The sequence below is a fragment of the Trichechus manatus genome, unplaced genomic scaffold, assembly GCF_000243295.1.
Source record: "Trichechus manatus latirostris isolate Lorelei unplaced genomic scaffold, TriManLat1.0 scaffold00223, whole genome shotgun sequence".
In the NCBI taxonomy this organism is placed as follows: Eukaryota; Metazoa; Chordata; class Mammalia; order Sirenia; family Trichechidae; genus Trichechus; species Trichechus manatus.
Window position 1 is genome coordinate 2,729,612 of NW_004444159.1, and position 25,952 is coordinate 2,755,563.

General features: G+C 47.4%; 1 protein-coding gene across 1 annotated transcript in view; it reads right to left on the reverse strand.

Annotated features, from left to right (window-relative positions):
* Positions 1-17,574: 17,574 nt before the first annotated feature.
* RREB1 (ras responsive element binding protein 1) overlaps positions 17,575-25,952 on the reverse strand; it is a 147,608-nt gene continuing 139,230 nt past the window's right edge. The window contains exons 12-14 of the mRNA XM_004388944.3: positions 21,366-22,151; positions 19,234-19,544; positions 17,575-19,170 (exon numbers count right to left, since the gene is read on the reverse strand). Coding sequence (XP_004389001.1) covers positions 19,033-19,170; positions 19,234-19,544; positions 21,366-22,151 — 1,235 coding nt within the window. The 3' untranslated portion in view covers positions 17,575-19,032. The remainder of the gene's footprint in view (positions 19,171-19,233; positions 19,545-21,365; positions 22,152-25,952) is intronic.

Genomic DNA, 25,952 nt, shown 5'->3' on the forward strand with positions numbered 1-25,952 from the left:
CGGTGAGCAATTTCATCCTAATAAGGCTACTCATTAGCTGACTGACCTGGGAAAATCCTTTCAGCCCTCCTCCCTGCCCTGGGGGGATAAGAATTTTTTTCTTCCCAGCTCACTGGACTCCAGCAAAGACAAGAAACAAACCACAGGAAAACTCTCTGCAATGTACAAAGTGCTGCATAAACACATCTAAGAATGAGGAAGGGAAAAATTGGGCCTAACTAAAACAGCTATATTAAAAATCAATACAAACTGTGTCCAGGAAGTGCAATGACCACTTTTTTTCTTTATATTTTCCTGCAGCTCCTAAATTTTCTTAAACTGAGTAGGTATCCCTTTTATTTAAAAAAAAAGTTGCCATTGAGTCAATTCCCATTCATGGGAACCCCATGTGTGTCAAAGTAGAACAGGGCTCCATAGGGTTTTCAATGGCTGATTTTTCATAAGTAGATTGCCGGGCCTTTCTTCCAAAATGCCTTTGGATGGACTTGAACCTCCAACCTTTCTGTTAAGCATACAAGTGCCTAACTGTTTTGACCATGCAGCAACTCCCTTTTTACTTAAATTTCCAGTGGAAGCGCCGTACCACAACCATTGAGGAAGGTGGGGCTGGAGAACAGCTGCAGCAAAGCACTGGCTCTCCTTGCCTGGAAGAAGCAGGTGCCCCTGTTGTGCATTAATTCATCCTGGGGCAGCCAGGCGAGGCTGGAGCCAAGCAAGCAGCAGCGTGCGCCATAGCTATCGCTTCCACATTTGGCTGTGGCCTTCCTTCCCCTAAAACGGGAAAGGAGTGACCACTTGTTTCTTATTTAGACATTGGCTTTGGCAGCCTGGAGTCAGAGGGGACTGTTTTGTTGTTGTTAAAGGGCAACCTTCAATTTGAAGTTTAAAATAAGCGCAGTGATCTTCCCCAGCTCCTGGCCTCCCTGGGGCAGTAGTTGGTAGTGAAAAAGGCTGGCAAGCTGTCCCAGGTCTGAGGAGCTCAGGCAGCTGGCACTGGTGAGGGCATGCCAGGGCGCCCCCTCTCTGCTTGGCCCCTTCAAAGGAAATGCTTGCAGGCAGCCTTTGGAATTAATAAGTATAGTAAAAAGGCAGAAAGCCCAAACACAAATTTGAGGAGATTTGTGTGTTAGGCTGCAGTTGACTGGTGGCGGGCTGGACCTGTGGAGGGCAGCCCCCAGCAGGGCCTGATCTGTGGCTCTAGAAATTTCCCTGGGCTTTGCCCCCTGCTCCTGAGAGGATTTTCCCTCTGGAGAGGAGACTACAGAAATCAAGCTTTGTGCTCTAGGCCAAAGCATCCCAAACTTGAAAGCTCCTTTTGTATGCGAGCCCCAAAATTGAGGCACTTGACCCTAATAAAAATGACTGACCAGGGTCTGGGTCCAGACTTCATTTTTTTTAACTAACAGCTTGTTTTCTGTTTTAACCCTTTCATGCCTGGCAGTACGTATAGTGACCATGACCTTTTTCCACCTCTGGAGTTCACTGAGAAGCTACTGTTCACTGACAGCGCGTGCTGCCACAGGGCAAGGATACTTATGACTGTTTGAAACTAAAGAATGGGCGTGTCCTGCAAATTACTGTTTTTATAGGTTATTATATGAGATGTCTGAATTTTTGGTAGGAAAAATAGAAATTTTGGAATTTTTTATTTGTTATACATATGTACCAACAGACACCGGTGGGGACTCTGGAGTATAATTAGTGGTACTTCATATGTACCACTAAACACTTAGGGTAGGCTTGTGGGAGAGGGCAAGAAAAATAAATCCATACTACCCACCAAAATTTCAGACACACTCAATCATTCAGCCTGCTTCCATCCATGAAAACACATGATATCAACAAAAAATTCAAAGCAGAAAATAATTGTGTCACCAAAGAGTTAAGAATGCAGCTGCTGACCTTTGTGACTTTCCACTGTATCCTCTTAAAGAATATTTTTTCATGTGACTCAGGAAATGTTTTTCTCTGTAGCTAAACTAAGAAAGGATGTTGAAAGAGCATTTTTGAGGGGGTCTTGATGCAGGTGACTATTGAAAATCCCCTGTACCAGCAACTTTCTGAAGATGTTTGCTAAAGATACTATTTTAACAGAATGTTCTCAGGAAAAGAATGTCTTGTAATTGGTTGGCACCCCGTGTGAACCTTTTCTTTGGTCACATACTCCTGCAGTTATGCCACGTATCTCTCCAAGAAGCATACGTGTGTGTTTCAAACCAATCATATTAAGAACCCTGCTTTGAGTTGTTGCACCTCTTACTTCCCTAAATGCTTGAAAACCAATCAGAAAAATTGTATTGTAAATTCCTGATTTTTCTATATAAATATGCCTGTTCCTCTGTAATTCTTTGGAACATTCCAGTTTCACTTTGTGAACTGAGTGTTTCCCCCAGTTTGAACTGTCTCTTGGCCTCCAATACATCTCTTTGCTTTTACTTTGACAGAGCACGTGTTCTGGCTCTTTGATACTTTCTGGTGTCAGAAGTGGGATTCAAAGGCACACCACCAGTGGTGGCCTCCGGAGGATAGAGGAACCGGGCCATGGTCCAGCACGAGCCCCTAGAACTCTCCACTTACATGGATTTTGAGGGACCACAGACAGGTAAGTAGCCTCTCGAATCAAACTCCATTCTCTTTATGTTGAGTGCCTCGGGATTTATTGCTGGCTTTCTTTCCTGCTTTCCTTTATACTTTCATTTTCAGTTCACTCTCTGAACATTTTTGAGGAGTTTGTCATCAAATTAGGTTTGGTGAGGCTGACATCTAGAGCCAAATCCCTGATAAGACTCCAATCTGATTACAGAGAAAGCTAGAGGTTTCAGTTCATGAAGTTTGGACTTACCTTTTCTTCTTAAATGAAGTCTAGTAGGGCTATTGCCACAATTCTCTGAGGTTTAATAAGGCACCAAACAAAATACGGGCATAGGTCAACCTCTTAAAAGCCAATATGGCAGTCACTGGCCATTAGTGGCCTCCCCACTAAATGGTTAAACTTTCCTCTGTTAAGATAAACCAGACACGAGGCAGACCACAGCATTAGTCTGCCTGCCAGCCACAAGCAAACACTTGCACACCAAAAGGCACATTAGTAAAAGTGGTACACCAGCCTATCTTGTGATGAATCCCTGATAGGATTTTAGCAGATCTTAGAGAGTCAAGGCCCAGCCCAATAGGTTTGGACTCCTTCTTTTACCTCCTATTAAAGTGCACATTTAAGCTTCAAGCATGCATTAAAGTTTCAGTGCACATTAAGGTCCAGGGCACATTTTAGGTTTGCTGGCACGTGCAGTTTACTGTTTTACTAAGATGACTATCTTAAGCTGGATTCTCTAGAAAGCAAAACCAGTGAAGACTATATATATGTATGTGTACATATATATATCTATATGTATATATTTACCTCAAGGAAATGGCTCAGGTAGTTGTAGATGTTGGCAAGTCCCAAGTCCATGGGTCAGGTGTCAGGCTGGAGGTTTCTCCTGATTCCCGTAGCTACAGGGGCTGACAAACCCAAGATCAAGAGGTCAGATGGCAGGCCACTGGCTCACGGGCTGCATTGGCTAAAGAATCCAAGATCGGCAGGTAAAATGGTAGGCTCCTGGCTCACAGGCTGTGGAAGCTGATGAATCTCAAGATTAGCAGGCAATATGGCAGGCTGCTGACTCAAGTCCCAAAAACCAAAGTCAGAGATGATGAGCTAGATGCAGGATCCAGAGCAAGTGAGCAAGCTTTGCCAGAACGTCCATATATATATCGGATATAGGCCACACCCCCAAGGAAACTCCCCTTACAACTGATTGGCTGATTACATCAGATTACATCATGGAGAGTGACTACATCATTACATAACTGCCAAACTACATCATTACATAACTGCCAAACCACTGAGAATCATGGTCCAGCCAAACTGACACACAGTCTTAACCACTGCAGTGGAGAATACCACTTCCAAAGATTTGGCAGAGCCATCTTCTGGCACTCCAGCTGCTTATATGAACAAATACTTTGTCACCTGCACTTGCCTGTTCTTGAACAGGCTACTGTCTTACCTTTACTAAAGACAGTTTGGAAAATCAATGGCTAATTTGGGAATCTTTTGATCTAAACCTAACAAATCAAACCCATTGCCTTTGAGTCACTTCTGACTCATAGCAACCCTATAGAACTGCTCCATTGGGTTTCCAAGGAGCTCCTGGTGGATTTGAACTGCTGACCTTTTGGTTAGCAGCCGTAGCTCTTAAGCTTACGCCACCAGTGTTTCCCTTTTGATCTAGATGAATTAATTTTTCTGTGCAGTAAATTAGAACAGAAGAGGTCTCAAATTTGGCAAAAACAATAGGACTCTTATTTTGATTGGTTCATGGACACTTCCAGTAGGCACCAGGAAATCAGGGTGGCTTCCATGTGAGATACTATTTCTAAATTAGCTGAAAGACAAAAGAACATGGAATGCCAGGTGCCTCCCTGTCCCCTTGCAGGCTGCTTCACCCTTGAACCAGTCCTTGCTTTCTTACTTCTCTACTAATGCCCTTTCAGAGTTCCCCTTCTTTTCTAAAGAACATACTGAAGAGGTAAAACCTCTCCCTAAAATGCCTTTTAAACTTTGTCGTGCACCACTACCTGGAGGGGACTGCAGGAAACCTTCTGGAGAACCTACTGTGTCCTTTGTTCCTTGGACTTGTACTGAATTACATAATATTAAGGACTTTCCAGACTTATGAAAAGACCCTTATAAATTTGCTAAAGAATTTAAACTTCTTATTGATGCTTTACAGCCTGGGTTACCAGCTTTACAACAATTGGTTCATATGTTAGCCAGTTCTGGGGATGCACAGTTATGGTTAGAGCATGCTGGTTGGAGAGATCCTTAGGCTAGCCTTGCTTTAGATACCAGTAAAACAGCTGAGAATCTGCTCCAGGAGGCCTGGAACAAGGGAAAAGAATTGCTTGATGCTCTTGATGAGGCATTTTCCCAAGTAGTTGATTGGACAAAGATCCATTCATGCACATAAAATAAAGATGAGAGTGTATATGATTATTAAAATCAGTTATTTCAGAAATTTACCAAACCTTCAAGTTTAGACTCTTTAACTCCAGGAGCTAAAATAAATATAAATTCAACCCTAACACAACATCTTTTAGCTAGCAGGTTAACCTCTTATGAAATTCTCCTTTTAGCAGCCTCTAATATTTGACTGCACACTGTGGCTTGTTTGAATCTAGCTACTCTCTTACCTTTACCTAATGATGATAATTATCGTCCTCATGATTGTTTAGATTTAACAAACCAACTTTTGACCCCTAGGAGGGATTTACAGGAAACTCTTATTCTTAATCCAGATCTAGTTTTATTTGTAGATGGATAATATTTAAAACCTGACCCTACCAGCTCTAATTACCAAGGAGGATACACTGTCACCCCCTCTACTAAAATTCTTGAAAGCAGTGCCCTTCCTGAAGTCACTTCAGCTCAACAAGCTGAACTGATCATGCTCACAAGGGCTTGCAAATTGGCTTCTGGAAGGTCAGTAAGTGTCTTTACAGACTTGAGGTATGATTTGGGGTTGCTTATGATTTTGGCATGTTATGGAAATAAAGGGCATTCCTAACTTCCTCTGGAACCCAGAACAAAAATGGACCCTTATTCGCAGACCTCTTAGAAGCTCTTTTGCTCCCCTCTGAGATTGCTGTAATTAAAGTTTAAACTCACCAACCCAAGGGGTTCCCCAAACCAAGAAAATAAGAGGAAATGACCTACCCAATAGAGAAACTAAGCAGGCTGCTTCCCAGACACTTCTCATTATTAATCTCCTCATTCATGATCGCAATAAACTTAATAACTCTGTTACTTGTGATCATGATGAAAAGGAGGGAAATAATAAAACGATTAAATTGCTTGTAGTCTATACATTGGAAACTGCATTAGAGATCTTTCCAAAATTTAATCCTCATGCAGCATTGGAACTGCTTTTTCATTACCAACAATTAACTTCAGAAGATGAAATCAGAGGTTGGGAAGAAGCTGGCTGTTACTAAGATTTAACAACCAAATTATGAACAGGATCCAATAACAAAATTGTTTTACTAGGATGTTTACAGATCCCTGTGGTCTGAATTTATCTCCATGAGCACCTATAGTTAGAAGGAGATGAAATAATATGAGCCTTAGAAAAACATTGGTGGGGAGATTTTTCTACAGCTGTAGATCATGTACTTTCTTATTGCCCTACTTGTTCTCCTTATGGTTCTTCCTTATTGGTCAGCTTGGACTTTCAGTTTGGTCAAATTGACTAATTTGATTCAAGTCGGTTTGTTAAAATATTGTCAAGCTTTAATTCAGTATTCCAAGGAAAATGTTTCACTGATAAAGGAAGCTTTTGATAATCAAAATTTAAACATGTCTAAGTTGCCTTCCATTTTACCTGGAGATTATGTTTATTGGAAGAGGAATCAATTAAAAGATTCTCTTGAACCTTGTTGGAAGGGCAGCTTTCTGGTCCTTGTTAGTAATCCTTGTGCTGCAAAATTACAGGGAATCAAACCTGGGATCCACCTATCTCAGTTAAATAAGGCCACCATTGATTCCACTTGGACAGTTGAAATCACAGAAGAACTAAAGCTGAAAGTTAAATGCCTAGATGGCAAGAAGCTGACAACACTGGCAGCAGAGAGCTCTACCTAGATCATGGAACAAGACACCATATTGACTCTACCTAACACAAGTTCTTGAAATTGTTGGACTTTGATACTTAACACAGTTGAGGTTGCCTTATTTTAGCAGCTTGAATTCATCAATTGGTAGCAATTTGTTCTCATGCACGCTATCGCTATTGTGTTTTGCTGCATTTTAGTATCTATCCTTTTATTACGTTTTGGATTACTGTTTGTCTTAGTCATCTAGTGCTGCTATAACAGAAATACCACAAGTGGAAGGCTTTAACAAAGAGAAATTTATTTTCTCCCAGTCTAGTAGGCTAGAAGTCCAATTTCAGGTCATCAGCTCCAGGGGAAGGCTTTCTCCATTGGCTCTTAAGGAAGGTCCTTCTCATCAATCTTCCCCTGGACTAGGAGCTTCTCGGCATAGGAACCCCAGGTCCAAAGGATGCTGTCTGCTCCCAGCACTGCTTTCTTGGTGGTATGATGTCCCCCCATTCTGCTGGCTTCCCCTTTCTTTTATTTCTTGTAAGATAAAACGTGGTGCAGGCCACACCCCAGGGAAACTCCCTTTCATTGGATCAGGGATGTGACCTTTGTAAGGGTGTTACAATCCTACCTTAATCTTCTTTAACATAAAATTACAATCACAAAATGAAGGACAACCACACAATACTGGGAATCATGGCCTAACCAAGTTGACATACATTTTTGGGGGACACAATTCAATCCATGACACTATTGCTAAGCTTTTATTAACCCTAGTGAAAACATATATGCAGGCTATTGATATATTTGCTGTTGGTTTTATACTCATTGCTATTCTTTTGTTAATTACTATACTACACACTGTTAGCGTCATCCCATGTTTTAACATCCTCTTCTTTTCATGAAAATAACTGGAGGAATTTGTTTTGTCATAGCCATTACTTTTATGATATATGCCCTATTATACTACTTTTGGTTAGCATTCTTACACTGTGAAGCTTTTCTTAAGCACTCTCTTACTTTGTATTGTGAAATCCCCTAATGCGTGACATGAAAATGCTTTTGTTAGATTATCCCAATCAGTAGCTAGTGTTGGTAATCTGACAGATTGCTGGATTTGTCATCAGATTCCAAAATCTGGACATGACAATTCTGATCCACTAGTATTACCCATTTTTAACTACAGTCTCATACCCAGTGCCACTGTCAGCATCAGTGCCCTTGCCAAACGAGGCATTCACATTAAACTATGGCAACCACCTGGCTCCCATACTGATCCTTTAGTGCCTTGCCTTTATCTTACTCATGTCTGGACAGGCCCTAAGATTACTTATGCTGATAGACACCCCATTCCTTTTATTGATAACATATTATACAGCCCTAGTAGACTTTGGCAGTGCAAACAATCAAAAGTCTCCAATTTGCCCTCATCTTAGAAAGCAACAGAATTAGGAGAACTGTCCATTTGCAATGACTCCCTTACTGAAAGATGGCTTGAAGAAGCAAATCAAACTATTCCTTTCCCAAATGGCCAGACAGGAGCAGGAGTAATTTGTGCAGTAGCTGGGTATGTATTTTTATGTGGAGAATCAGCCTATTTGAGAAAATACTATTGTATCATATCTTTTGCTTGAGCTTTGTCTTGCTTAGACAGATAGAGCATGAATGGCCAAAGCACCCTGGGAACTCTTGGAGTCCCATTAAACCTCCACTCTTACAATGAAAGTCTGTATTGGACCAATGGGCTAGACATTCTAACCCAACCTAGAAGAGATTATGGTATAGAATCTAATGAAAATCCCATAATGGACAGGCCTGGGGAAGGATGGGTATTCCTCTGAGTTCTTTTTCCCCTTGTTGGTATCCTGAACTTGAGAAATGTATTTTCAATTTGTCTTCTACTATGTTACAAATAACAAATGAGCTTGCTGATAGCATAAAACTCAACAAAAATCCTTCAACTCTCTTGCAAAATTTGTATTAGACAATATAATTGCCCTTGATTTTATTTTAGTCCAGCAAGGAGTATGTGAAGTTGCTAATACTTCCTGTTGTACTTGGATAAACACATCAGGAGAAGTAGAACATGACATCAGACAATTCTGCCAAAAGTTTACCTGGCTTCAATTACCTCCTATGCATACCTCCCCCTTTCTAGATATTTTTAGTTGGTTCCTTTCCAGAATAGGATCCTGGATTAGATCCATATTGCTAACTGGGTTAATGACACTTACTGTTATTGTAATTATTATTGGAACAATCAAGCACTGTATGAAAAGTTACTTCCAATGTTTTAACTCAAAGGACTAATATAATGCCCATGAAAAGAGTTATATCCACAGATGAAACCCACATCTGCAACAAGACAGAGAGACCCTCCCCCCCACCCTAGATTAGTCACTTGAAATGGTCAAGCTGTTCCTCTAATGTGACTCTGCTCCATAAAAACCCTAAATTACAGATCACAGAAGCAGAACCCCAAGCCATGGCATGGCCAAGACAAAATGATGGGGCCCAGCTACCTCTCAAGGATAGCATCTGGGGTCTTAAAAGCCTGTTATAAAATAGGCAGCCATCCAACAAAGGTAATCATTAATTAAAAATCTTTCACAAGGAAAGCAAGTAAGCCCATGCAGAAGGCACTCTTACAATTGTGATTAGCAAATTCCATGGAAACCCTTGATCAAAAGAAGGGAATGTATGACAGCCCCCAAACTGAGGCACTTGGCCCTAATAAAGTGACTGACCAAGATTTGGGTCCAGACTCCATTTTTTTACTATGAGCTTAATTTCTGCTTTAAGAATGCAGCTACTGACCTTTGTAATTTTCCACTGCATCCTGCTGAACAAAATTTTCTCATGTGACTCAGGAAACGTTCTTCTCTGTAGCTAAGCTAAGGAAAGGATGTCAAAAGAGTAGTTTTGAGGGTGTCTAGATGCAGGTGGTTTATCAAAAATCTCCTGCACCAGCAATTCTCAAGAGATGTTTGCTAAAGATACTATTTTAACAGAATGTTATCAGAAAAATAATGTCCTTGTGATTGTCTGGCACCACGCTATGAACCCCCCCCCCTTTTTTTTTGTCATGTACTCCTATCTAAGAAGCACATGTATATGTTTCAAACCAATCATATTAAGATCCCCACTTTGAGTTGTCCCATCTCTTCCTGAAATACTTGAAAACCAATCAGAAAAATTGTAAATTCATCATTTTGCCATATAAATATGCCTGTACCTCTGTAATTCTTTGGAGCATTCCTGTTTCACTTTGTGAACTGAGCATTTTCCCCAGTTTGAGCTATCTCTTGGCCTCCAATAAATTGCTTTGTTTTTACTTTGACAGAGTAGGTGTTCTGGCTCATCGATACTCTGAACCCCCTAGGGTCTTGTTAAAGTTAGTGCGGGTGGGCCGGTGACCCCACATGTCTATCAGGCTCTGGGCTGCTGGTCTGTACAACACGCTGAGTGAGCAGAGGCTAGTCTTCACCCAGGGGTATCTGGTCTGCACTGGGCAGCCCCTCCCATCCCCATGCCTTCATGGAGAAGTCTCTGCAGGGAGGAGGCTCTGGCAAAGGCCCTTCCTAAAGATGGCTGTCTGGTGTGGAGAAGGTGTGAGAGCTCAAAGAACATCCGCTCCCAACACCTCCCAGGGCGGGGAGTGTGATTAGGATCAAGGACCAAATGGAGTGAGTCCTCATGGATACAGCGAAGCCAGCGTTGAGTGGGAGGTGTGACTGAGGAGGCAGGGCCTGCTCTCTGGTACCCTCCTCCCTTGCAGGGTGCTCTTGGGCTGGCTGGGTCTGCTGGAACCCTACCCTTCCCCAGCCTGAGAGGGGAGGGCAGAGCAAGCTGGGTCTGGGGGCTTGTCTTCAGGGTCCCTTCCTCCTCCTTCCTCTCCCTCCCCTAGGCCAGGTGAGGGGCTGGGGAAGAGACCTGTGGAATTTTGGGGCTCTCGAGCCCTGGTGGTGCAGTGGGTAAGAGCTCGGCTGCACCAGCTCCTTGGAAACTGTGTGGCAATTCTACTCTAACCGATAGGGTTGCTATGAGTTGGAATTGACTCGATGGCAATAGGTTTGGTTTGGTTTGTTTTCTAGAGGATCTAGTGTGCTGCCTGGGAGCTAGTCAGGGGTGTGGGCCTTCCCTTTGGAGAGCTCCTTCCCTGACCTAAAGCAGGCCTGGCAGCGCAGTGGTTAAGGCGCTGGGCTGCCAACCAAAATGTCTGCGATTCGAACCTACCAGCTGCTCTGTGGAGAAAGATGTGGCAGTCTGCTTCCGTAAAGATTATAGCCTTGGGAACCCTGTGGGGCAGTTCTACTCTGTCCTATAGGGTTGCTATGAATTGGAATCACTGAACAGCAATGATTTTTTTGGTTTTCCCTGACCTGGTAGCCTTCAAGTCCCTGCTTGTCTTTTGTCCAGCAGTGGCTTTCTGGTGTGAGCGAACCAAGCTGGCACTGTCTTTAAACCAAAAAAAGCCCATCCAAACACCTTCAACAGTGTTGCCTAAAGGTGTCTTGTGGGGGAGGAGGTGATGCCTCATGAGCTCCTCCCCCTTCTGTGAACCCATCTGGCACATGAGCCCACCCCCCACCATCTGCTGAATGAATATTTCACATATGAGCTCTGCACACATGGCTGGCAGGGCCACGTCTTACAAAGACGCCTCTACCACTTAGGTCTTGCCTATTCTGTGGCAGGTACTGCCCTGAGCACCTTATATTACCTCATCTAATGCTCATGATTCTGTGAGGTAGGTGCTGCTATTATCCCTTCTTATGGATGGGGAAATTGAGGCACTGAACCAAACCCATCGCAACAGCCGAGACTTGAATGCAGCAGTTGGCTTCCTGAGACCCCGCTCTGGCTGTTTCCCCAGCGCACCTATCTAACGGGGGGGAAGGAGACACTGACTGGCGGTGGGGGGGAGGGGCGGTGCAGTCCATGGCCTAAGGCTTGGGGTCCCTTTACCCAGAGTTGGTAGGTCCCCAAGAAGCTGCCAATTGGACAAGTTCCCATGAGGGCAGGTCCCTCAATGCATGCTTCTGTATTGAAGTTCTCTGTTCAAACACGTGGATGGTAACTTCAGACCAGTGGTAAGTGATAGTTACATCTTCAAGTTATTTCCTGAAGGTCGGTGGTGGGGGAGGAGGCAGACAGTGACAAAAGGACACATCCCAATAGCTTTGCTTGGGTCTAAGTTTAGCTCAAAGACCAGAGGTAGTGATTGACTCGTCTTGGGTAAGGAGCAGTGAACTTGGAGTCACGTATCTCCAGGTCTAGCCTAGCATCACCTCTTAGTAGTTGTTTCCTCCGGCAGGTCAGGAATTTCCTGCCTCTCAGTTTATCATCATTAAATTAGGGATTGATGATCTTTACTTCAGGACCACTATGAGAGTCAAATCAGATAACTTATACGGGAGTTATCAGCATGAACTGGCCATCGATATGTTAGAATCAGAGTTTAATGTCAGTCTGTTAAGCTCACACTCACTGCCCTGGGGAATGGCCATCAGTGATGGAGGACGGGTCTAGACCAGGCAAATGCCTGGAGACAAAAGGTTCTCAGTGGTGACCAGGGATGGGGGAGGGGAAGGGGAATAGGGGTTTCTTTGGGAGGAAGAAAAAGTTTTGGAAATTAATAGTGGTGATGGCTGCACAACAGCGAATGTAAATTACGTCACTGAATCATACACTTAAAAACGGTTAAAATGACGAATGGTTTGTCATATCTATTTTACCACAAATACATTTTTTAAAAAAGAGCAGGGCCACTTGGTGGCCGTTAGATCCATCAAAGCCTCTTCTGCTCAGGCAGAGCCCATGGGGCTGCAGTCGGCAACCTGAAGTCCCAACGCTTTCCGTCCCTCAGGAACTGACCCAGTCAAGGATGAGGTGTTGGGGCTCTCTCTGCCTTTTTGCTCCCTCCCACAGGAAGTCTCAGGAAGGGGCCCCACCGGCTGGACAACGCAGCTGTTCCCGCAGCCTCTGCAGGCTTGTCATCCTCTGGAGAGTAGGTGGTCAGGACCTGCTCAGGTGGGCGCTGGGTGAGGATGAGGTGGTGGGGCAGGCACAGACCCCACTGAGGGGTGAGGGAGGTTGGTGTTTCTCTGGGACTTACCACAGATGCATGGGGAGAGCCTGTCAGCAGGGACCATGGACGTCAGTAGCCACTTCCAAGAGGTGGCGAGCTCCCGTGGGTAGAGGGAAAGTCTTGAGGAGTCATTTTTAAGTGGCTGCCACCTTGGCAACACAGCCTCTACCAAGGCTATTTTTCAGAGAAGCACCCTCTCTTAAAACTTAATTCCAAACTCCTAGAAGTCCCAGCTAAGCTCTGAGCCAGTGTTCTGCGTGACTCTTGAAGGGCCTTCTCAGTCTCCCCTAAGCCCAACCTCCTCTCTCCACCTTGTCGCTCTGCCCCCACCCCTGCCATCCCTCCCTGGATGACTGCGACACAGTCCCCCTGTCAGTGTCCCTTTCAGCCCCTCCTCCGCTTTCCCTTCATCCCGCCCTGCCTGGCCCCTGTCCACTCCAGAAGGGTTGCTTCCCTGAAGTTGCCGGGATGCCCCCGCCCACGGCCCCTCTCGTGGCTGCCGGCCCCAGAAACCCACCGGGTACTCCTGCCGCCTGCTGCGGGGCCTCTGGTGCTCCTGGCCCACCCCGCACGCTACCCCCACCCCTGGCTTTACTTTTCTCCTCAGCGCTGACCAGGACACACTCTGTATTTTGCTCATGTCCTCTGTTGTCTGCCTGCCACTGCTGGACTCCAAGTTCCATGGGGAAGGAAGTCATCTGTTTTGTTCAGCGCTGTGGCCTCGGTGCCCAGACAGCGCCTGGCACACAAGAGAGGCCCAGGAAACGCTGTGCTGCATAAACGAACAATCAAGGTTAACTGGACCCTGGGAGGAAATGGACAAGTAAAACACCCCACAAGCTCAATTCCATCACAGGCCTTATCTACATTTTGAGAACTACGAAAGTAAAGCTGATTTTAAACGTAGGCACCTTTTGTTCTCCAGATCTCCTAATAGGAAAAGCAAACATGGAGGGTCTGAAGGGAGGAAGTCCACCTACCCACCTACCAGCTGCCCTTGAGTTGACTCCGACTCATGGTGACCCCACATGCATCAGAGGTGAACTGTGCTCCAAAGGGTTTTCAGTGGCTGATTTTTCGGAAGTAGACCACCAGGCCTTTCTTCCAAGGTGCATCTGGGTGGACTCAGACCTTCAGCCTTTCGGTTAGCAGCCAAGCGTGTTAACCATTCACATCACACTCCAACAGGAGGGTTCCTGGGGCTTAATTTGGCTTCCTTGACGGCATGACAGAAGAGAAAACCCAAACCAGATTTTTAGCTAAGAAACAGATTATTCTTTTTTTCTCCTCTTTTTATTCTTTTTTGAGGACAAGTTAAACTTTATTTGGAATTTAAAGCTTGCCATTTTGTTGTTGTTGTGTTTTCAGATTTTTTTTCTTTTAAAATTTAACTGTGGTAAACCCATATATAACAAAACATTTGCCTTCTTAATCATCTTTTAAATATACAATTCAGTGACATTAACTAAATTCACCATGTTGTGCAGCCATAAATGATTAGTTTTTATGATGAGGCTCATATGAAAAAAAAAAAAAAAACTATTGGAGCTTAAAAATAAATTTTGCAAAAAAAAATGTCTACTCTGCACATGCCAGGCTCCCTCTTCCAGGACAAGAGGACACAACCCAAGAGCTGAACTTTATCATCTGTGCAGGGCCGAGGCCCGCCCACCACCCACCCCCTCTGCCCCCAGGCCCGGCCACCATCGCCATCGAGGGGCCCAGCACAAAGGTGCCTGTGAGGTGGGAGCTGGAGCCTGAGCCTGGCTGGGCTTGGGGCAGAGGGATGGGATGCCCTCGGGGTGAGGGCCTGCAGAGCACCGTGGTTGCAGGGGCTGCTCACACATCCAAGGCTCCTCTGAATCCGCCACACGGCAGCCAGGTCTGCACTGGCTGCACATCTGACTTGTTTAATGTAACAGGTAGTACTTTTTTATGAATTCCATCTTTCACCGTGGTAACCTGGCCCAGGGGACTGTGCTTTGGGTTGGCTGGAAGGAGTGTGGAGGGTTTGGACCCCCGTCTTTCAAGTCACTACATCCAAAGGGGCTGTCTCTTGATCTCCATTGACCAGGTACAAGTTCCAGCCAGGAAGATGGTACCATCCATCTGGGGGTGTCCTGTTACTGGTTGGTGACAGAAGGTTTGAGGTCTGGTCTCTTGTGAGGTGCTTGTTTAATTACAATCATCTCTGAATTTCTTGGTTGTCTTATTTAATACATCAGGACCCCTCATTGGTATCTCATCAAAACCAGTCTCCTGGGGTTGGGGAAGGAGCCCCTGGGCGGTGTAAACAGTTAACGTGGCTGCTAACAGAGAGTCTGGACATCTGAGTCCAGCCAGAGGTTCCTCAGAAGAAAGTCCTGGCAATCTACTTCTGAAAAATCAGCCACTGAAAACCCTATGGAGCACAGTTGTACTGTGACACATATGGGGTCATCATGAGCCGAAGTCAACTCAGTGGCAGCTGGTTGGGGCTGGGGAGAGAGGGTGGAGGGAGAAGCAGAGGGTGGGCCCCAACAGAGCAGCCTAGGAAGGCTTCTGGCCAGAGCACCACCACCCTCACCTTGCTATAACCTGGCTCTTGGAAGCTTGGGAGAGTCATCATATTTTAAGCTTTATCCCCTCCCCCAAAACCAACTTCCTCCAGTGTTTCTCTTTGAGAACCACCTCCTCTTTAAGGGACACAGGACTTTACACGAACAGATTCCCCTAAGCCGGGGATTTGCCACCCCCCTACCCACCTCCTCCCGCCCGGGACGGGGGGTGTCACTGGCCTGTCAAGCCCCCTCCTCCACTTGGGTAACCCAATCCCTTCTAACTGGTTGGGGAGGAGGAAAAGGCAAAGTGGACTTCTTAGGAGTTGTTTCCCGATAATATGCTTGGCTTCAGCTGTTGCTAAAAATGGACCGAGAGTAGCCATGACCCACCTTTGGCCCCTCACGCCCTCAGGTCCCGCCCTGCTGGCCTTGGAGGAGGCCAACCCCGTGCAGCAAGCTACGTGAAGTTTCCTGTACCTAAGCTCCAGCAACCATCATGTACTTCGGTAACTTTCCACTCTCCTCCAAGGCAGTCACTGCGACTGCAACCAAGTGCAAGAGGCCCGCTTAAATACGATGCTGCCCCTGTTCCGAAGCCACTCCAGCTGCCCATGCTGGCGGAAACAGGCCTGGCGATCCCCCCAGTGACATCAAACACAGATAACCCGTCGGCCAGCAGGTAACGTGGATTACCTGCCCTCGAATGGGCTGCACGCCTGGGGTGGGGCACGACGACAGGATTACAGAAAATCAGAGGACGGCCATGTGATGGGCAAGCTGTAATTTTTAAAATATACCATTTTATTGCTTAGATGTTTGATACAGAACAGCTTTTCTTTTCATTTTGAATTTGGAAGTACTATACAATTGAACGCAAAGAGGAACATAAGTACCAAAACCCAACTTGTGATTCTCTGTTCATGTGGCATAAACCAGTTTTGTACATAACATGTAGCAGCAGTTTTTAAGTTCCCTTTAGAAAAATATGAATTCTACACATTTATTATTGTTTCCTGTTTAATGCATGGGCTGAAATCACTAGGATTAACTTCCTTCTTGAAGAAAGGGAGGAGAGGAGAGAGACCAGCAGAGGGTCAGGAGATACATGAATCTTTCTGAAACTGGCATCTGACTGTTGCGTAGCTTCCCCAGAGTGATCTGGAAAACAGCCATTCAGGGGTTTTTTTGTTTTGCTTTCACAGTCACGTGTTTAGTGTAGTGATTGAATCTCAGCATTATGTTCTCAATCAACGAGAAAAACAAAGAGAAAAACTTGCACCTCGAAAAACTTTTCAGAAGATCCATATATATATATTTTTTGTAAAAGCCCTGAGAGAAGGAAAAAGAGAATCAAACAAAATGTATAGAAACAAATTAGCTGACATGCAAACTAAGCTATGATTCACCCAGAGTTTAAACAAATCACAAATTTCACAGTTTAATACTGGGGGCCGGAGGGGAACAACAAACAAATACTACATTTCTCAACCTCACTAATAAAACGTGGCAAGACCTTATCGACTACGAGGGTATAGATAAAGGCTAAATAAAGCTTTAAATCAATAGTGATTATTGCGAGCTGCAGTCCCGGCTACGTTGCTGGGAGCTGATTACCCCTACATCTCACGGCAGCGTAGAGTTTACTCATGGCTTCTCCCCCACAATATTGCGAGTTTTAGTGTGGGGAGTTGCAAAAGAAGAACAAAAACACAAGAAACCCCAAATAATAACAACAAAAATAACAATAACAATAGTAATAAAAAAGAAAAAAAATCAAGGGCCGTATGAACTGGTTTTCACAAGGAGACCACGCTTGGTAAAGTTAGGCAAGGGATCATTGGTTCTGATTGGCATTCATCTAGACTCATCAAACCTCATTTTCAAACTCGTTCATACATCCCTCACACAGTTAGAAGTCATATATACCTCAACCTTCCTTTCACATGCAACGGTATCACTTTTCATTCTCTCAAGAGTATGCATGCGCCTTCCGTTGGCGTCGGGCAGTTGGATTTCAGCCACCAGAAATGGGTGAAGAAGTGGAGAAACAAAGGACTGTGCGTCTCTGTGTGCACGAGTGTAGAGTAAGCACAGGAGGAGCACGTGGGGTCACAGAGGGCGGGTCCTGGGAAGGGGGCTGGGGCTGCCTCCTGCAGGGTGAGGCAAGAGGGTTCAAGTGGCGGACAGGACAGGAAGCCCGGGGCAGCTCTACTGCTCGGGCGTCCCAGAGGTCTCGCGGAGGGCAGATGCTGAACGGGAGCTCAGCTACAGTAGAATCTATTTCTTTCCACTGCTGGCGGCTGCAGCGAGGGAATCCTATTGCCTGCACGGGATGCTCACGGGGGAAAAAGCCTGCCTTTTTGCACCCAGGCTATTTAACAAACTACAAACAGCAAGTTTCATCTTCAAGCACCAACCCTAAACTGTAGGAAGGTAATTACCCATTTATTTTTCTTACTCTCGCACGTGTAGTTATATTACCAGTAGTAGTATTTCCTCGCTTTCCAGATGGCAGTAACGCAACGGGGGAAGGCTGGTGCTGAGTTTAACAGTTTAACAGGAAGACTGAGAAGACCTTGCTCACCACCACCTGACGTCTCGAGCGGTCCTCAGGCTCCTCAGACCGCTGTTCCCGGACACTCGCAGGGACACGCTCCCCCGCCCCCTGAGCTGCTCCCCTGCTGGTTCTTGAGGACACTCACTGCTTCCTGTGGATTCTCCAGTCGTGGAAGAAAGGCTGGTCTAAGTACAGTAGAAGAGCTACCACAAGGGTGCCGGCCCCGCCGTGGCCAGACACAAAACGCGGGGCCCCGGCAGCGACACGGGGCTCGCGGGACAAATATTGCCCATTTGTTTCTGCTGAATGCAGAGACTCGCAGACTGATGAATTACAAATAATAATATAATAATAATAATATTAATAATACATATATTGAAAGGGGGGAAATAAAATCTATGACAGTTGTGCATAATATTTCCATAGGTTACGTTGCCGGGGTAACTCTTCTCTGTAAGGCAAGAACGAATGTCTCGAGACGTGAGCACTAAGACCATCTCTAACGGGGCAGGAGTGGCAACAGTGCGAGGTGGAGGCTGGAATCTTTCCCGGTTTGGGCTTGAACCAAATAAGAAACCTTCATCATCCACCTCCTTTAACACCAGGGACAAGATTCAGCTCTACCATGTAGCCAACAGAAAAAAGAAAAAAAAAAAAGGTCTATTTGAGAAATTAGCATTTTATCCATATTTCCTCTGGTAATTTACATGAAATTCACATCATTTTATTCCAGTTATTGGCTATAGGTATCCACGGGCATTTTTTTTCTTCTGTTTCCAGCTCACAGAACAGTACTATCACAGATTCACAACAAGCTCACACACACCAATACGAAAGGTAACATTAATGCTTAAATGAAAAAGTCCTCTCCAAACAATTCATCAAAAGATTCGTTTTGCTTTTTTTTTTTTCTTCTTTTTTAAGTCATTTGAGAAACAAAACAAAAACTCTGATACCAAACGGTCTGGGTAAAGTAGTTAAGGCACTGGATCTGTCTGTGTGTTGTGTGGTGCTGGTGAGGCCGCAAGGCTATGGAACGGAGGCGGGTCAGCCTTGGTCCTGCTTTGCTCCCGCGTGCGCGCACTCACGCTTCCCAACTGCGGAAGGGCACTGAGGAAGCCTCGCGAGCGCAAACTCGGGGCGAACGCAGACTCGGGGCGCTTTGCTCTGCTGGCTCTGTGTGCTGGGGGACAGGACACACCTTATTCCATTCCCAGGAGCTGAGCGGAGCCCTCGGCGGTGACCAGGACGGGCTGGGCCAGCCTCCTGCCGGGCAGCTCCAGCAGGTCCTGCGCCTCGGCCGCCGGGCCCTCCTGGCCAGCCGTACCCTGAGACGCCTGCTCCTTGGGGCCGGCCCCGGAGGCCGCCTTGGGTGCACTCTTGCCGGAGTCAGCCTGGCAGGCAGCAGCCGTCCGACCCGCCGCCTTCTCTTCCTTGCGACTGGCCTCCTTGGCCGCGTTGGCCAAGCTCTCCTTGCGGCTCCGCGTGATGGCCATGTGGTTGCTGGTGGTCAGCGTGGCCTCGGCCTCGTTCTCTGAGATGGGGTTGTTGCCACTGTGGGTGGACTCGTTTTCGCTGTCCTCCTCGCCCTTCTCGTCCTGGTCGCCGTCCTTCCCGTGGTGCCGGGCCTTCTGGTGGATGCGCTGATGGCGGACCAGGCTGTGCTTCAGCGTGAAGGTGCGCTCGCAGGTCTGGCACTTGTACGGCCTTTCCCCTGCAGTGACAGGACATAAAAGCAGTGTCCGTAAGGGACAAGCCCAGCACCATCGGTCCCCTGCTCTGCACGAGAGCTGCAGCCAGACTGACAAATGAAGGTTCGTGGGGACCTGGTAGGGGGCCCAGGGCTCCCTCCTACCTGGGGAACTCCTGTCTGTCTGCACTGGCCACCTGGGGAGCAGACATAAAAGGGGCACTTTCTCTCCCCCAGGAGCCTCCCAGCCCGTGATTTTATATTCTGATCAAGGATGTCAAAGCAGAAGCCTCAGGGGATCCAGGCTGGCCTGGGTCAGAAGGGCCTCTCATGGGGTGGTGGGATGGCAGGACAGTGGCCCTGTGCCAGTCAGGGCAGAGGCATGCCCTGAGCTATGACACGGAGCAGCTGTGGCTTCCCTCCTGCTCAATACACTGAGCAGCTGAGGACAACACCTGTTGGGAGCCCAAGAATATCCCTCTGTTGAGAACCAAACACCACAGGCCTGCAACTCACCCAAGAGGCCACGGCCTGGGCCAGGCTGACGTGCACAAGCGGGATGTGTGTGTGAGTGCTGGGGTGAGCGTATGTGTGTGAGCACTGGGGCGAGCATGTGTGTATCTGTGTAAGCGCTGGGGTGGGCATGTGTCTCAGTGCTGGGGCGAGCATAAGCATGTGTGTGTGAGCACTGCGGTGAGCACGTGTGTGTGTGTGTGTGAGCACTGGGGTGAGCATGTGTGTGTGTGAGTGCTGGGATGAGCATGAGCGTGTAAGCGCCGGGGTGAGCATGAGTGTGAGCGCTGGGGCGAGCATAAGCGTGTGTGTGTGTGAGCACTGAGGCGAGCATGAGTGTCTGTGTGAACGCCGGGGCGAGCATGAGTGTGTGAATGCTCGGGTGAGCATGAGTGTGTGTGTCAGTGCTGGAGTGAGCATGTGAGCGCAGGTGTGTGGGTGCAGGCGTGAGTGCGGGGATGACTGTGCAGATGAGTGTGCGTGCTGTGGGGATGCATCAATGGGGGGAGTGGGAGAGAGACCAAGTGAGCGGGCCTGATGTTCCTGTGACAGAGGAAGGGTGTTTGTATCATGCGGCTTCATGAGTGCATCACGCTCGCTTTGGGGTCTGTCCCTGCTCCTGGGTGATGGGCTCCAGGAGGACCGAGGCTAATGCTCAACCAGGATGCCCTGCCCCTTGCGCCGGCGCAGCAGCCAGCCAAGGGTCCTGGTACAGTCTCTGCAGCTCCGCTGAAGCAAACTTAACAAGTCCCTGCGATGCGCGGGCATGCAACAAGCTTCCCGACTTACTGCTGACGGATGGGAACACCGGGGCTTCCCAGCAGAGGTCTGGGGCGCTGTCACAGAGAACATGGCTCTGCTGCTGCTGCCCAGGCCAAATCCCGTAACTCCTTCCCAGAGCCACACTCAGAACGAAACGAGACCCAGCATACAAAGTGTTTGGAGATACTCCGGCCCACCTGTGAGACAGGGCAGTCACCTACCCACTCCACAGATGGGGAGACTGAGGCTCAGAGGGCCACAGGTCTAGTTGGTCTATAATGCTCCCGAGAGCAGCCTGCATGTGCTCAACAACGGCTGGTGAAATCTCTGTCTCACTCAGGCAGGAAGGACGTACATGCTGTTCCAAGTACACTGCCTGTCGCCCTGTCTCCACCTTCCTCACGGAGGCTCCTAGGGGCTGGCTCCTTGTCTGAGTGTGGGGGCCTGAGAGGGGCAGGGCCAGAGCTCAGCTCCTGTGAGCAGGCGCCCCCTCTCTGGGGTGCCTGGTGCCCTGAAGCAAGGGCACACGTTAGCCTGTCCCCGCGCCCCCGACTCCACCCGGCCCCTTACCTGTGTGTGACCTCATGTGCCGAGTCAGGTCCTGCAGCGACCAGAACCTCTTATTGCACACACTGCACACTTTCTTCCTCTTGTCGGCCTTGCTGGCCGTGCTCTTGGGGGAGTCTGTCTTTGGCTTCCTGTCATCATCGCTCTTCTCCGAGGCCTTCTTCTCAGCTGCGCTCTCCCCTTCGGAGATGCCCTCCACCTCCTCCTGTGGCTTCTCCCCCAAGGCCTCCCCGGCACCTGGCTCCACAGCTGCAGAGCCTGCAGGCGCCTCCTCCGGCTCGGGGGCAGGGCTGGCTGCAGGGGTGGGCCCCTCAGCCCCTCCGTGCCTGCCCTCCTCCTGCTCCTCACGGCTGTGGGCCTTCTTGTGGCGGCTCAGGGTCCCCAGGAACTTGAAGTTCTTTCCACAGATGTTGCAGGTGTGCTTCAGCTCCTGCTGGGGGGAGCCCTCACCACCCGTGGCGCCCTCGGCCAGCTTGAAGTCCATCAGCTTGCTGGCGAAGTTGAGATCCAGGCTCTTGTTGCTGACGGTGTCCTCCTCCAGCCCCTCAGCGTCCTCGTCCTTCTCCTCTGTAACATGTGTCTCCTCTTGCTCCCCATCCTCCTCCTCCTCTCCCTTCTCCTCCCCGCTTGCAGGGGAGGCTGCTCCCCGCTTGCCCTCCTGTGCAGGAGGGTCTTCTCCGACCTGGCTGGGCTCAGGGGCCCCCTCTGGCATCTGCTGCTCCTTCTCCCGCGAGGTCAGGTCCAGCACCTCATTTCCTGCCACTGATGTCTCCGTGTCCGACTGGCTATCTGTGAGCAAGCACAGAGGAAGAAGGGCCTGAGACGGGAAACCTACCAAAAAGCCCCCTTCCAGATGAACCCACTCCCTAGCAACCCATATCTCAAACCCAGCAAGGATCTCTCCTGCCCCAAATTCTCATCACCCCTTCCACCCCGCAGACAGTCAAGGCGAACTTGGGAGACTTAAGAAAGGTAGAAATTGCCTCCACTTATACATAGGTTGGGAGTGCAGGGCTGTCTGTGCCTCAGAAGTCCTGCCCCCACCCATGAGCTGCCCACCCTGACCCCCACTGCCCGAGAAGGTGAGTGGCCCAGGGCAGTGCAAAGAGGGAGCTTGGGGAGAGCAGAGCTGGGTGCACTCCAGAGACTCACAGCACTAGTGAGGAGGAGGAAGACAAGGTGTAAAAGTTATTTTTCTAGTGCAAAAAGATTACTCAAACATGCAGCACATACCCCACCCCCCAATACTCGGAAACACAGCATCTGATGAGAATTTCACAGCAAATGTCCTGTGTATACAGCACCCACACACTTGCCTAACCTGCAGGTAGAGAAGTCAGAAGCAAAAGGAGATACATGCACACGTGTGCCTTCCCTGGCTGTGGTTAGTACCCAGATGACAGCAGACACATGTCAAAGAGAAGGTCCCCCATCTATGCCAGGTATGGTTGGAGCACCCAGAGAAGAGGAGGAGGCTGTGTAGGGTGTGAGGAGTGTGGGGAGATGAGGGATCTTGCCAGCTTTGATTTACATCCCTTGGCTGTGTCTATCTGTCCACCTTCCCCAGTTTGTAGTGGCCTCCTGAAGGGATAGTGGTGTGGCAACATGAGCCACACTGAACAGGTGGCAGTACTGTCACAAGCACACTCTCCTTCTTATTAAGGCTGAATGAGAACTGAATGCCTTTTAAAGGTTCTGGTTCTATGACTGTGAAGGTGAAGCGTGCTGGTGCCTGCTCTTTAGCTGGAGATTCAGCGGCCAGTTAATTCTACTGATGATCAGGCTGGCTCAATGCATCATTTCACAGCACAAACATGAGATGCACATCTTTCAAGATCTTAGATCTGCGATTACGGCTCTCAGGCAGCAAAGGATCACTGCGTCTAAGCTGGATCCTACTTTTTCTACTAGAGGGACCAAAATGTCAACCTACGTACCCTGTTTTCCCTCAGTTTCATACAGTCGGTTATTTGCAATCAAGTGGGTCATAGGGTAGGACAAAGGAGTTAGTTCCTGCCTACCCCATGGTTTGAAGAGACCAACACCTATTCTTCACACCTGTGTGGGTGCTTGCCGGCTTACCAACAGTCGTTTGCACAGGACTTTCGCGTACTTTACTTCATTAAAAAAAACAAACACTGTTGCTGTGGAGTTGATTCTGACTCATAGCAACCTTACAGGACAGTGTAGAACTGCCCCGTAGGGTTTCCAAGGAGCAGCTGGTGGATTCGAACCGCCAACCTTTTGGTTAGCAGCTGAGCTCTTAACCACTGTGACATCAGAAATCCTCCACATACTTTATTTATCTTTACAGGCAGTCCCTGCGTTATGAACCAACCCCTCCGTAAGGCCTATTATATTAAAAATTCCAGGTACATACAGTGGTTCGTAAGAATAGGCGCTACTTGCAACGTGTATCAAAACATTATTATTACTGTATTATTATGTTAAAGATGTTTTAGTGTATCTGGAAGTGTTTTATGTTTTTTATGCACAGATATATACTAAGACAAACATTTGACTAACTGACGTTAGATACAAACCTATCTAATACCGAACTGTTTTGACCTACGTACAAATTTGACTTAAAGACTCAGGAACGGAACTCATTCGTAATCCAGGGACTGCCTGTACTCTGACTGCACCTTTTGGGAGTCACTCTTGGGGTGTCTAGAGAGGCTTCAGAAGGAAACAAGTAACTGTGGTTATGAATACAAAATTTTTGAAAAGAAACAATTTTTGGAAATTATCCAAAAGCTTAGAGAATAGGAATCTTGGGAGATGCACACCAATGTCTGGGGTGTGTTCCAAGGAAAAACGAGATGCTTTCTTCAATCATTTCAACAGAGAACATCTAGCAAATGAATTTTGGTATCAACTCTTACAATTAAGACACAGAATGCTCGGTTTCTAATGCGCTGACTCTGTGGGCAGTTAATTTTAAAAAGGAAAAAAAGTAAGGCTTGTATCTCTGGTGTCTTCCACTTTGTCTTGGTATATTCTCGGCTGTTCCTCTTAACTGTTCATTTTTTCTCACCAAAGGAGCCACCAAAAACTCCTTCAACTCAGTCTTGCGTGGAAAACGGTACATTCACCCTCTTACTTAACGTCCTCTGGGGAACAAAAGGGAGCTTGGTTACATTCTACACGACTTCCACTAGGGGGAGTGTTTGAGCAGGGTAGCCCCTGCCCTTCACATTTGAAGCAAATCCAACTGATTCCTGAGTTTCTTGAACAATAGACTTGAACCTCTTCACATATCAAGAATACCCAACATGTAATACCAGGTCCTATTTTGGTCTCCCCCTCAAGACAAATCCTGATAGCCTAATCGGTAGCAACCTGCAGCTGCTCCTACGGAGAAGTAGAGATGTTCCCAATCATCCCAACAGAAGAGCTACTGCTTCCTAGAAATCAACTTGACAAAATTACCGATTGAAATCACTGATCTGACTGGGCAATGGCCGTGCACTGAGGAGGTATGCTCTGCCTAACGCACTCCAGTGCCAGAAGCATTTCCTGCAGTGCCATCCACGCTGGAGGTGGGGCTCCCAGGCTGGTAGGGGGACACAGTACTGACAGACTTTCTATTGATTCTAGAAGTCTGCAATGTAGGTGCCCACTGCCACATAATGCTGCTACAAGGACAGAATGGGCCACCACACTCTGCCCACAGAGATAGCTTACGAGTTCCAGTTTAACTCCGAATATTTTATATGGCCCACTAGCTAGAATTCCCCCCACTGCAGCATTTTTAGCAGTTCTTAGGGGAAAATCTAGGGTCTAGACTTGTGGAGGACTCTGTATGATGGAAAAAGGCAGACTCCTGCTATATAACATATGTTGAAGGACTTTAAGAAAATATAATCCAGACATATAAAGCTAGAAAACCCTGCAGGAAGTCCTTTGGTTGTACCTGCCTTTGCTTTTAAATGGTCTTCCCCCAAAGCCTCACTTTTAACTTCAAGGGAGGGAGCCCCTTCAAAGGCTCCACCCCCATCATGCTCACCTGGTCCTAAACCCTTCCTTGAAGTCACTGAACGCTGCCTCCTGGCCTCCTCTCTCTCCATCTGAAATCTCAGTCCTCTGTCTTACCACAGATCGTGACCACAGTTAAACCAAACATATATTTTCTCTCTGCTGGTTTCACATTACAACTTTTAGTGAATTTTCTTTTCCAGAAGCTTTGTCCCTGCGCGGAAGCTAAGGCTCTGAGTTCTGACTTACACTCTTTGTGTCTGCAGGCTTCTGTAGAGCTGCCCGGGCAGATGGTGGCAGGAGTTTTTGTGTTCCTCCTGTATGATCAGGATAGTGAATGCAAAATATGCAGCCAACACAGGGCTATGACGCTTTAAGATTTTCCAGCCATAGGAAAGCACACTCCCTTCAAGCACCTTAGTGACCAGTGGCTTTCCCGCCTTCAGAAGTACTGTGGATAAACTACTGAGCTGCAAGAGAGTGCTATGGGCCAACAAGTAATGACTGGTGACCATTAAACATGAACAGCGATGGACTGTCTGCCCCCAATGTGTGTTCTGAAGCTCACTGTGGGTTTCCTGGGCAGCAGATGATCCCAGCAATCCCTGGCTC